At 44.8% G+C, this 12890-nt stretch overlaps 1 protein-coding gene across 4 annotated transcripts in view; it reads right to left on the bottom strand.

The window, feature by feature from the left end:
- Window positions 1–12890, bottom strand: part of LOC122558625 (docking protein 4) — a 101015-nt gene that overhangs the window by 2720 nt on the left and 85405 nt on the right. For all 4 annotated transcript variants that reach the window (XM_043707417.2, XM_043707418.2, XM_043707415.2 and 1 more), the window contains 2 exons: window positions 11130–11268; window positions 2134–2257 (listed from right to left, as the gene is read on the bottom strand). In XM_043707417.2, coding sequence (XP_043563352.1) covers window positions 2134–2257; window positions 11130–11268 — 263 coding nt within the window. The remainder of the gene's footprint in view (window positions 1–2133; window positions 2258–11129; window positions 11269–12890) is intronic.

The following is a 12890-nucleotide window of genomic DNA, read 5'->3' as shown; positions in this document are numbered from 1 at the left end:
TTTCTTCACCCAAAATGTAGACTTACCTTAGTCCACCTGACAAAGGGAACAGCGCTTTGGAAGCTTGTGATTTCGAAAACATTTTGGACTATAACCTGGTGTTGTATGACTTCTGACCTTAGTCCAAAATAGCCTACCCCATGTCCTTAGACTGTGACCCTTAGTTCTGGATTCACCTGTGATCAGGAACACCCTTTTTGCATTTACCCTATTAGGATTTTATAGGTTTCTATTGGAATAACCTCTCATTCTTCTAAACTCCAGTGAATGCAGTCCTAACTGAGGAATCAGTCTGGTAATCAGCAGGCTTTCCTCACAGCCCTGCAAATTTATCTTCAACATAATTTCCAAAAAGGAATTAGACAATATGTTCAAAACTGGTGTCACAACACTTTCAGGTCATTGGAACTCATTTCATAAAACTACATGAACATACCATTAGGAGTAGGAGAACATCATTCAGCCCTCCCAGGCTACTCTGTCTTGATGAGACCATGGCTGATCTGATTTTGGGGCCAGTTCCACTTTCCTATCTGTCCCACATAACCTTTGACACCTTTGTTGACTGTAATTAAGAAACTACGGCTCTGAGGTCGACACTCTACAATAGGAGGCAACACCCTCCAGCACTCACTCTGTCTGGATCACTCAGAATCTGATGTTTCTACAACATCATCTCTTATTCCAATAATGCACAGGTTAAGTGAATTGGCCATTGCCTTCAGTGTTCAGGGATGTGTAGGTTAGGTGCATTAGTCAGGGGTAAATGTAGAGGAATAGGGTAGGGGAATGGGTCTAGGTGGGTTACTCTTCAGAAGGTCAGTGTGGACTTGTTGGGCCAAATGGCGTGTTTCCACACTGCAGGGATTCTATGATTCATTCTACTAAACTCCAACAGCCATTGGTCCAACATATAGATCCAACAGCTGTGGCCAAACAGCTGTTGCCCTTGCACTAAATAAAATAAGCATCAACATGCTACTTAGTTGTGGTACCTGTACACTACCTTCTTGTGATTCATAGACTCAGACACTCAGATCCCTCTGCACCTCAGATTTCTGCAATTTCTCTCTGTTTAAATAATATGCTATTTTTAAATGTATATTTGGGAATATGGCTCTAGGATTGGTCTTATCAACCATCCGAGACCCACAGAACCTGTAACGCAAATGTTCTAGCTGAACAATCATAGCAAATTATTGCTGAAGATGATGCTGTTTTTCTATTTTACCTGTCAAAATGGACAAGTTCACTTCTTCCCATAGTGTACTTCAGGTTTGGCTCTGAGCCACAGTACAGGGTAAAGCATCCTGGACACTGTCCCCAAACACTCTCAGTAACGTACAACAATGGATCATGGAATCATACAGTCACTTACAGCACAGGAGGAGGCCATTCAGCCCATCAAGTTCAATTCGAGCTTTCTGTAGGTCAATCCAGTCAGTCTGCTTCTGCTCTCGATCCCTGTGAGGCTAATGACCTCCAGTCTCCATCTAATTTCCTTTTGAAATTATTCCCCATCTCTAATCTTCACTATCGCCACACCCCAACTCATGGGCAGACAACTCCAGGTAATTACCAGTCACTGTATAAAATACTCCCTCCAGATCTCCTGACTAAGACTGTGTTGCCATGATCTGCTTATGGCAATGGTTTTCCTCTGTTCTATATCTAAAACTGTCATTATCCTTTCTACCTCGATCAGATCCCCCCTCAAGTACTGAGTAGAACAGCCCAGTTTCTTCAGAAGAACTTTGTAGCTAAATTCCTTCATCCTTGGACCAATTCTGATGATTCACCTCTGCACCCTTCTGAAGACCCTCACATCCTTCCTAAAGTGTGGGGACCAGAACTGAACTCCCTGCTTTTTGTTCTCAATGTCCCTATTTATGAAGCATTCATGACTTTCATACTGAGCAAAGTATGTCTCAGTCTTGTCAGAGGGTCAAGGGTTACAAAGGAAAGATGAGGATGTGGGGTTAGGACCACAATCAAATCAGCCATGACATTCCTGAACGGTTCAGCAGACTACAGGGATTCTTGACCCTCTTCTTGTTCCTATTTGCTGTGACCTGAGCTCAGTATGTGACTGCACTGGAACAGTGAGAGCTGACTACAATGTGCACTCCTTACGATTACTGCGGACCATTTCCCTGGTGTGCTGTGAGCTTGTGATGTGGTGCCAGAAGGCACTGCGGGGGAGCACAGCACTAGCTGGAGATGGGAAGTGCTCCACTTCTGCACTCTTGTTTAATATCTGCAAAACACAACAAACACAATGACATGAAGCCAGCTCCATATGGGGACTGTTGCCGCAGACTGGGAAACTAAATTAAACATTATGTCACTGGATAAACTGGGCTATCATTAAACATTAATAATATATTTCACAGTTGTTAATCGTTCCTCCAATATAGAGAAATTCCATAGTTAATATCAGAAGGAGAGGGAAAGTAACAAAGAGATGTCAGCTTGATGATTGCTTGATGCATCTAATGTCTTAACCAGATCAGGGATCAGACTGAATTTTATTTCCATCAATTTGGATCATTGTGCATTCAATCAAGACTTGCCAGGGCATGTTGGTTCATGAAATGTACAATTTTTGCCATTTGGGAAACCCAGCACACTTCCTGTGTCCTGAGTCAAACTTAAGAACATCATAGCAAAGGATTCTCGGAGCAAGAGTAAGCATAATATTTCAGAATTCACATTCAATTTAAGGGTGAGAAACTAGATTCTAAAACCCGTGCTTTAAACGTAAGTAAAGGCATTTCAAAGGTAAGAAGATAGAAACCACCAGAGTATCTGAAAAACTAAATTGGATCATCAATATTTGGTAAAAAAAGAACTTTACTTACATCTGATAGACTGCAGTGGACTGGGGAAGTAAGTGAAGATGGTGGGGATAAAGGGTTAGACACTTAGAGATATTCCAAAATTCTCCACAAAGCATAATTTAATTGAGAATGAAAGATTTCATGAGAGGAGGAAAATCATCTGGGCTAGATATGGAGCTGAAACTTTATTGCTGGAACAGCACAGCAGGTCAGGCAGCATCCAGGGAACAGGAGATTCGACGTTTTGGGCACATGCCCTTCTTCAGGAATGAGCAGAGAGTGTTCAGCAGGAGAAGATAAAAGGTAGGGAGGAGGGACTTGGAGGAGGGGCGTTGGAAATGTGATAGGTGGAAAGAGGTCAAGGTGAGGGTGATAGGTCGGAGTAGGGTGGAGGCGGAGAGGTCAAGAAGAAGACTGCAGGTCAGGAAGGCGGTGCCGGGCTGGAGGGATCCGGCTGAGACAAGGTGGGGGGAGGGGGGATGAAGAAACTGGTGAAGTCCAAGTTCATCCCCTGTGGTTGGAGGGTTCCCAGTCGGAAGATAAGACGCTCCTCCTCCGACCGTCGCGTTGTTGTGGTTTGGCGGTGGATGAGTCCAATGACCTGCATATCCTCGGTGGAGTGGGAGGGGGAGTTGAAATGCTGTGCTACAGGGTGATTGGGTTGGTTCGTCCGGGTGGCCCAGAGGTGCTCTCTGAATCGCTCCGCAAGTAGGCGGCCTGTCTCCCCAATATAGAGGAGGCCACACCGGCTGCAGCGGATGCAGTAGATAATGTGGGTGGAGGTGCAGGTGAATCTGTGGCGGATATGGAAGTTTCCTTTGGGGCCTTGGAGAGAAGTGAGGGGGGAGGTGTGGGCGCAAGTGTTGCACCTCCTGCGGTTGCAAGGGAAGGTGCCGGGAGTGGAGGTTGGGTTGGTGGGGGGTATGGATCTAACAAGGGAGTCGCGGAGGGAGTGGTCTCTACGGAAAGCTGATAGAGGAGGGGAGGGAAATATATCCTTGGTGGTGGGGTCTGGAACCTAAGGAAGTTAAATAAAAGATAAATAATATCGTGAAAGTTTAATGCTAGAGCAGTTTTAGGAACAAGCAGTGGGTGACTACCGTAAACTGGCAAAAAATGTTAAACCAGCTATAAAAGAGCTTCTAAAGTATGTAGAATGGAAGAAAGCAGCTAAAGTAAATATTTGTCTCTTAGAGGGTGGGACTGTGAAATGATTCCTTCTTCATAATTAATATCACCAAAACAAAAATGAGATGGCAAAAATCTGGTGACAAACTGGGGTCAAAACAGGAGGTGGCGCCACCATGAGAATCATCCAGGAACTGAGAGTCAGTCCAATCGTGACCATGAACCCATTGTTGAATGTCTGTCTGGATTACTGATGTCAATTTCAGGATGACAAATTGACTTCAGTACTGGGCACTCAAGTATTTACAATCTATACTGGATGAAGGGACTGACTGTATTGTTACCAAATTTGCTGACAATCTAATGATAGATAGGAGAGCAAATAGGGTGGAGCCTGCAAACAGATATCAATAGGTTAACATGGAAACAGAAACTAGAAATTGGAGTAGGCCATTCAGCCTGTCAAGCCTGCTGTGCCATTCAATATGATCAAAGTTATCATCAACTCAGTCCCCTGTTCCTGCTTTCTCCCTATACCCTTTAATCCCTTCTTGAAAACATTCATTAGTTTGGTCTCAACTGCTTCCTGCGGCAGAGAATTCCACACGCTCACCACTCCCTTGGTGAAGACATTTCTTGTCATTCCATATCTTTAGACTGTGGGACCTGGTTCTGGGCCCTTGGTCATCAGGAACATCTCGTCTGTATTTACCCTGTCACATCCTGATAGAAGTTTATGGTTTTCCATGACATTAACCCTTCATTCCTGTAAATCTGTCTCAGCATTTGTCAGAATTTAAGTAAACGAATAGTTCTTGGGATTGAGAGGCTTTGTGCTATGAGCAGAGATTGAGTAAATAGGGCCTCTCCTCTCTGGAGATTGGAAGAACGAAAGATATTCATATTGGAATTAGTTAAATACTGGGAGTGTTTTACATCATAGATGCTAAGATTTCAGCCATGGTAGCACTGAAATGATGATCATATACTTAGATAATATGGCACAGAAAGAGGTTATTCAACCCAACCAGTCCATGCTAGTGCTTATGATCCCCTCAAGCCTCTTCCAAATTTTTTCTCATCTAAATGTACCTTTTTATCCCTTGATTACCTTCTCCATCTTATCCCTATCCACTTCACTTTAAGCTATCTAACACCCCACAGCAGCGAGTTCCACATTCTCACCACTCACTTGCCTCTGAACTCCCCACAGGATTTCTTGATGATTATTCACAGAATCATGGAAACAGGCCTTCAGCCCAACAAGTCCACACCGATTAGTCACCTCTAGCCTTGCTTTTCCCCATGTTCTCTCTGTATAGAGTCTTAGAATCATAGAATTATACAACACATAAGCAGACCCTTTGGTCCAACTCATCCATGCCGATCAGATAATCAAATTAATCTAGTTTCTTTTTCCAACATTTGGCCCATATCTCTCTAAACCCTTCCTATTCATGTACCAATCCAGATACCTTTTAAACATTGTCATTGTATCAGCCTCTACAACTTCCTCTGGCAACCCATTCCATACACACACCACTCCCTGTGTGATAAAGTTATCCCTTTTACACCTTTCTCCTCTCACCTTAAACCCATGCCCTCTAGTTTCCTATCCTAGGGTATTCACCTATCCATGCTCCTCACGATTTTATGAACCTTTAAAAGGTCACTCTGATGCTCCAGAGCACCAGCCCCCACTTATTCAGCCTCTCCCAATAGCTCAAACCCTCCAATTCTCTTACAGAAGGTGACCATTCAGCCCTTTGAGTCTGTCCCTCTTCAAAATTGGATGAAAGGTTTTGAGTCGATGGTCACCCTCTCACCCCCCCCCCCCCCCCCCCCCCCCCGCCCCATCTCCCAATTACCTCCCCATGCCTACTTTTCACCAAAGACAGTAGACCCAGCATCCTGATGGGTATGAAACTTCCTCCCCCAGAAGGCTGGAACCCTTCCTACCAGAGAGCATTGTGCAGGCTGGGTTCAAAGCTGGGGATTGCAGATTGAAGCAAAGCAAGGGGATTGGGCAGGGAAGTGCAACTGGGAAAGTGCTTGGCTCTTGTTTACTGGTGGATTATGTTTGAGGAACTGGATGGCCTCCTTGATGAAGACCAGTAAGTTGCCTGTGGTTAATCTGCTCCAATCCACTCACCACAATGTTCTGGAACATGTTGTGTACCATTCCCCTCTCTGCATGCTAGATTTCACAAAAATCTGTGGAGGCCTGGATATTATAGAGGATTGTCAAAGGAATCTATAGCAGGGATATAGATCAGTTGCAGATATGGGTGGGTAGTGGCAGATGGAGTTTAATCCGGGTAAGTGTGAGATGCTGTGTGTATACAGTTAATAGCAGGACTCTTAACAACATTGATGCACCAAGGATCTTGGCATCCTAGTCCACAGCTCCCTGAAAGCGGCCACACAAGTAGATAGAGTGGCAAAGACATATGGCATACTTTCATTTATTGGTGGGGACATGGAACATAAGAGTCAGGAAGGCATGTTGCAGCTTTATAAAACTTTGGTCAGGCCACACTGTCAATTCTGGTCTTACAGGAAGAATGTGAAGGCTTTGGAAGGATGTAGGGGAGGTTGACCAGGATGCTGCCTGGATTAGAGGGTGTGAGCTATAAGGAGAGTCTAGAAAACCTCGGGTTGTTTTCTCTGGAGCAGCAGAGGCTGAGTGAAGACCTGATTAAAGTTTATGAGATGCACAGATGGGGTTGACAGTCATAAGCTTTTTCCCAAAGTTGAAATGTCTAATTCGAGAAGGCAAGTATTTAACGTAAAATAGGAGATGTGAAGCGCAGGTCTTTTCCACAGAGAGTGGCAGATAGAACCATAGAGTCCTACAGCATGGAGACAGGCCCTTTGGTCCAAACTGGGTATAGCAGTCGGAAACTGAGAAACAAAATTTTAAGGAGATCTCAGTTATCTGTAAGAATAATAGGGTGGTTATGGTAGGAGATTTTAACTTTCCAAACTGGGACTGCCATAGTGTTAAGGGTTTAGATGGAGAGGAATTTGTTAAGTGCATACAGGACAATTTTCTGATTCAGTATGTGGATGTACCTACTACAGAAGGTGCAAAACTTCACCTACTCCTGGGAAATAAGGCAGGGCAGGTGACTGAGGTGTCAGTGGAGGAGCACTTTGGGGCCAGTGACCATAATTCTATTAGTTTTAAAATAGTGATGGAAAAGGATAGACCAGATCTAAAAGTTGAAGTTCTAAATTGTAGGAAGGCCAAGTTTGATGGTATTAGGTAAGAACTTTCAAAAGCTGATTTGGGGCAGATGTTTGCAGATAAAGGAAAATGGAAAGCCTTCAAAAATGAGATAACAAGACTACAGAGACAGTATGACCCTGTTAGGGTGAATGGCAGGATTGGTAGGTGTAAAGAATGTTGGATGACTAGAGAAATTGCATTAAAAATGACAACACCAGGTTATAGTCCAACAGGTTTATTCGGAAGCACTGGCCTTTGGAGCACTGCTCCTTCATCAGGTGGTTGTGGAGAATAAGATTGTAAGTCTTATACTTACAATAAGTAGCTCTCTGAAAGCTAGTGCTTCCAAATAAACCCGTTAGACTATAACCTGGTGTTGTGTGATTTTTAACTTTGAACATCCCAGTCCAACACCGGCACCTTCAAATTATAGAGAAATTGAGGTTTTGGCTAAGAAAAAGAAGGAAGCATATGTCAGGTATAGACAGCAGAGATCAAGTGAATCCTTCAAAGGTAGTAGGAGTATACTTAAGAGGGAAATCAGGAGGGCAAAAAGGGGACATGAGATAGCTTTGGTAAATAGGGTTAAGGAGAATCCAAAGGGATTCTATAAATATATTAAGGAAAAAGTGGTAACCAGGTAGAGAATAAGCCTCTTAAAGATCATCAAGACAACCTTTGTGGAACCGCATGCGATGGGGGAGATATTAAATGAGTATTTTGCATCAGTATTTACTGTGGAGAAAGACATGGAAGGTATAGAATGTGGGAAAATAGATGGCGACACCTTGAAAAATGACCATATTACAGAGGAGGTGGTGCTGGATATCTTAAATTGCATAAAAGTGGCTAGATCCCCAGGACCTGATCGGGTGTACCCTAGAACTCTGTGGGAAGCTAGAGAAGTGACTGCTGGGCCTCTTGCTGAGATATTTGTATCATCAATAGTCACAGGTGAGGTGCTGGAAGACTGGAGGTTGGCAAACGTGGTGCCACTGTTTAAGAAGGGCGGTAAGGACAAGCCAGGGAACTATAGACCAGTGAGCCCAACGTCGGTGGTGGGCAAATTGTTAGAGGGAACCCTGAGGGACAGGATGTACATGTATTGGGAAAGGCAAGGACTGATTAGGGATAGTCAACATGGCTTTGTGCGTGGGAAATCATGTCTCACAAACTTGATTCAGTTTTTTGAAGTTTTAACAAAGAGGATTGATGAGGATAGAACAGTGGACGTGATCTATATGGACTTCAGTAAGGTGTCCAACAAAGCTCCTAATGGTAGACTGGATAGCAAGATTAGATCATATTGAATACAGGAAGAACTAGCCATTTGGATTCAGAACTGGCTTGAAGGGGTGGAGGAGTCCAGAACTAGAGGTGGCATTGAAAGGTTGTTTTTCAGACTAGAGGCCTGTGACCAGTGGTGTGTCAAAAGGATCGATGTTGGGTCCACTGCTTTTCGACATTTATATAAATGATATGGATGTAAACATAGGAGGACAGTTACTAATGATCAAATGGGCCAATGGGCTGAGGAGTGGTAGATGGAGTTTAATTTAGATAAATGTAAGGTGCTGCATTTTGGAAAGGCAAATCAGAGCAGGACTTATACACTTAATGGTAAAGTCTTGGGGAGTGTTGCTGAACAAAGAGACCTTGGAGTGCAGATTCATAGCTCCTTGAAAATGGAGTCGCAGGTAGATAGGGTAGTGAAGGCGGCGTTTGGTATGCTTTCCTTTATTTGTCAGAGTATTCAGTACCAGAGTTGGGAGGTCATGTTGCGGCCTAATCAATGGACTAGGCCACTGTTGGAATATTGTGTGCAATTCTGGTCTTCCAGAATAGGACGGATGTTGTGAAACTTGAAAAGGTTCAGAAAAGATTTACAAGGATCTTGCCAGGGTTGGAGGATTTGAGGAGGAGGATTTGGAGGAGAGCTTGAATAGGCTGGGGCTGTTTTCTCTGGAGCGTCAGAGCTGAGGGGTGACCTTATAGAGGTTTATAAAATCATGAGGGGCATGGATAGGGTAAATAGACAAAGTCTCTTCCCTGGGGTGGGGGAGTCCAGAACTAGAGGGCATAGGTTTAGGGTGAGAGGGGAAAAATTTAAAAGGGACCGAAGGGGCAAATGTTTCACGCAGAGGGTGGTATGTGTTGTGAATGAGCTGGCAGAGGAAGTGGTGGAGGCTGGTACAATTGCAACATTTAAAAGGCATCTGGATGGGTATATGAATAGGAAGGGATTAGAGGGATATTGGCTAAGTGCTGGCAAATGGGACTAGATTAAGTTAGGTTATGTGGTCGGCATGGACAAGTTGGACCAAGAGGTCTGTTTCTGTGCTGTACATCTTTATGATTCTATGACTCTGTGGCCCATGCTGACCAAAATGACCACATACGCTAACCCCATTTCCCTGCACTTAGCCTGTATCCTTCTAAGCCTTTCCTATCCATGTATTGTCCAAATGCCTTTTAAATTTTGCTAATGTACTCACCTCAACAACCTCCTCCGGCAGCTCATCCCATATGCATCCCACCCTCTGTGTAAAACAATTGCCCCTCAGGTTCCCTTTTATTCTTTCCCCTCTAACCTTAAACTGTTGCCCTCTACTCCGCTGTTCCCTAAACCTGAGAAAAAGACTGAGCGCTTTCACCCCAGCCATGCCTCTCAGGATCTTATACACTTCTATAAGGTCCCCCCTCAGTTTCCTACACTCTCAAGAAAAAAGTCTTTGCTTGACCAACCTTTAACTCAGTCCATTGAGTCTAGGCAACATCCTTGTAAATGTTTCTGCACTTTTTCCAGTTTAGCAAGGTGATCAAAACAGTACCCCTCACCAACCTCCTGTATAATCGCAACATAACTTCCCAACTTCTATACTCAGTGCCCTGACTGATGAAGGCCAGTGTGTCAAAAGCCTTATTCACTGCCCTGTCTAACTGTGACTCTGCTTTCAGAGAATCATGCACCTCAACTCCAAGGTCCCTCTGTTCCTCTACATTCCTTAAGGCCCTACCACTCACCATGAAACACCTGCCTTGATTTGACTTTCCAAAATGAAAGACCTCACACTATCTACATTAAACTCTATTTGCCCACGTCCCCAGCTGATCAAGGTGCTGCGACAATTCCTGATAACCTTCTTCATTGTCCATGATACTGTCTATTTTAGTGTTATCTGCAAACTTTCTAATCTTGCCTTGTACATTCTCATCCACATCATTGGTGTAGATAACAAACAGCAATGCGCCCAGCACTTAACCCTGAGGCACTTCATTAGTCACAGGCCTCCAGTCCGACAAGCATCCTTCCACTATTACTCTCTCCTTCCTACCATCAAGCCAATTATGCATCCAATTTGCCAGCTCGCCCTGGATTTCATGTGATCTAACCTTACGGAGCAGCCTAACCTGCGTGATTGAAATCGATATAGATTATGTCTACCGCCCTGTCCTCATCAACTTTCCTGGTCACTTCATCGAAGAACTCTAACAAATTTGTGAAGCATGATCTCCCACTCACAAAGCCATGCTGACTCCTCCTAAGCAAACCCTGCCATTCCAAATGCATCTTATCTTATCCAATCTGATCTCTCAGAATCTTCTCAAGTAAGTTACCACAGCTTTTAGGCTTACTGGCCTATAGTTCCCAGGGTTTTCTTTGTGGCCTTTCTACAACATTCACTACCCTCTGGAATGCCTGGAATGTATTGCCAGGGGTAGTGGTGGACGCAGACATGAGAGGTGCATTTAAAGGCTTTTAGACACACACATGAATAAGCAAGAAATGGCTGAGTATGGACCACGGGCAACCAGAGGGGATTAGCTTAACTTGGCATCTTGTTCGGTACACCACTGTGAGCCAAAGGACCTGTTCCTGTGCTGTTCTGTTCTAAGTTCTATGTGTTCTAGAAAGAACTTATACTGACTGTCATGTTCTTCTCCATGTCCAGGACCTTGTATTTATGTTGCTCTGCGATACACAGAGTGGCTGTGTGAACCCGTTGATAAATCTCTTCCCCCTGCCTCGTCTGGAATGTGAACAGTCCTTCCCCAGTGTCACACAAGCTGCAAAACACAAAGACACCATTCAGTCAGGGAGAGGCACTGAAGGCAGTGCTGGAGGAGACATTGTCATAGAGACAGCAATGTCCACAGAGAGAGAGAAAGACATCCACCCTCCTCACCCCATGTCCACACCCTGCCCCCATCCCCTCTCTCACCCTGAGTCTCCCAACCCTATTCCGCTCCTGACACCTCCTCCTATCCCCAATACCTCCTCTTCTCTCCATAATCACCTCACTCCTCCCCCTCATCCATCAGCATTCCTCCTTCCTTCCTCAGCCAGACTACCCCCTCCACTCACTCACTCCACTCTTCTTTCTTCCATATCCCTACCTCTATGACCCTAATCCCTCTGTGCTGTCTCCTCCTCTTTTCTCATCCTCCCCATGCCCCCATTGCTCTCTCAATGTTACCTTTCTTTGTTCAAATTCCCCCAACTGCCCACAAGGCTGGACTGATTTGAAGATGGAAATAACCTACACCACTTTTGGGAAAGCTGAGCAACAGGCATTCTGCGCAAGAACCAGCTCCAGGCGCAGGCAGCTGAAGGGGTTGGGCCAAGGACACTACCATGAGGAACACCTGCAAAGGTGTCCTGGAGATGAGATGAGTGACTTCCAACACCACAACCATCTTCCTTTGTGTCAGGTATGACTCCAGCCATTAGGGTGTTTGCCCCTGGATTCCATCTCTGCTTGGGTTCTTTGATGACACATTTGGTAACATGCAGCTTTTATGTTAAGGGCTGTCAATCTCACCTCACCTCAGGAATTTAGCTCTCTTGTCCACGTTTGAACCAAGGCTGTAATGAAATTCGAACTCAGTAGCCCTGACAGACCCAAATTACTGAACAGATTGTGGCTGAGTAGGTGCTGCTTGATAGCACTGTTGGTGACACCTTCCATCACTTTACTGATCAATGTGAGTGGTCAAGAGTGTGGTGCTGGAAAAGCACAGCAGGTCAGGCAGCATCTGAGGAGCAGGAGAATCAACGATTCGGGCATAAGCCCTTCATCAGGAATAAGGCTTGTTCATTCTCCTGCTCCTCGGATGCTGCCTGATCGGCTGTGCTTTTCCAGCACCACACTCTCGACTCTGACCTCCAGCATCTGCAGTGCCTCACTTTCTCCTGATCCTGATCCTGATAGGGTAGTGGTTGGCCAGATTGGATCTGACCTGTTTTTGAGTAGAGGACATACCTAAACTCTTCCATCATTGAGGCTGGGGATATTTGTGGAGCCTACATCTTCAGTGAGCTTTGTAAATTGTTCACCACCATTCACATTCCTGACTGGATTGCAGTGCTTAAATCTGATCTGTTGGTTGTGGGATCGCTTAGCTCAGTCTATCACTTGCTGCTTATGCTGTTTGGCACACAAGTAGTCCTCTTTGGTGACTTCAGGTTGACATCTCATTCTCGGGTATGCCTGGTGCTACTCCCAGCATGCCCTCCTGCACTCTCCATTGAACCAGGGTAATGGCAGGGATATTCCAGACCATGAGGTTACAGATTGTGCTGGAGTACAATTCTGCTGCTTTTGATGGCCTGCAGCACCACATGGATTCCAGGCTTGACCTCAGGATTGTCTGCTTCCTTGATTGGTCATAGTGACAGAAATTGGAGA

This window comes from Chiloscyllium plagiosum, unplaced genomic scaffold (genome assembly GCF_037043375.1).
Source record: "Chiloscyllium plagiosum isolate Xiang-an unplaced genomic scaffold, Cpla_swu_hap1 HiC_scaffold_17, whole genome shotgun sequence".
Taxonomy (NCBI): domain Eukaryota; kingdom Metazoa; phylum Chordata; class Chondrichthyes; order Orectolobiformes; family Hemiscylliidae; genus Chiloscyllium; species Chiloscyllium plagiosum.
Note: the sequence above shows the minus strand (reverse complement) of the source record. Positions and strands in the feature narration are given on the sequence as shown.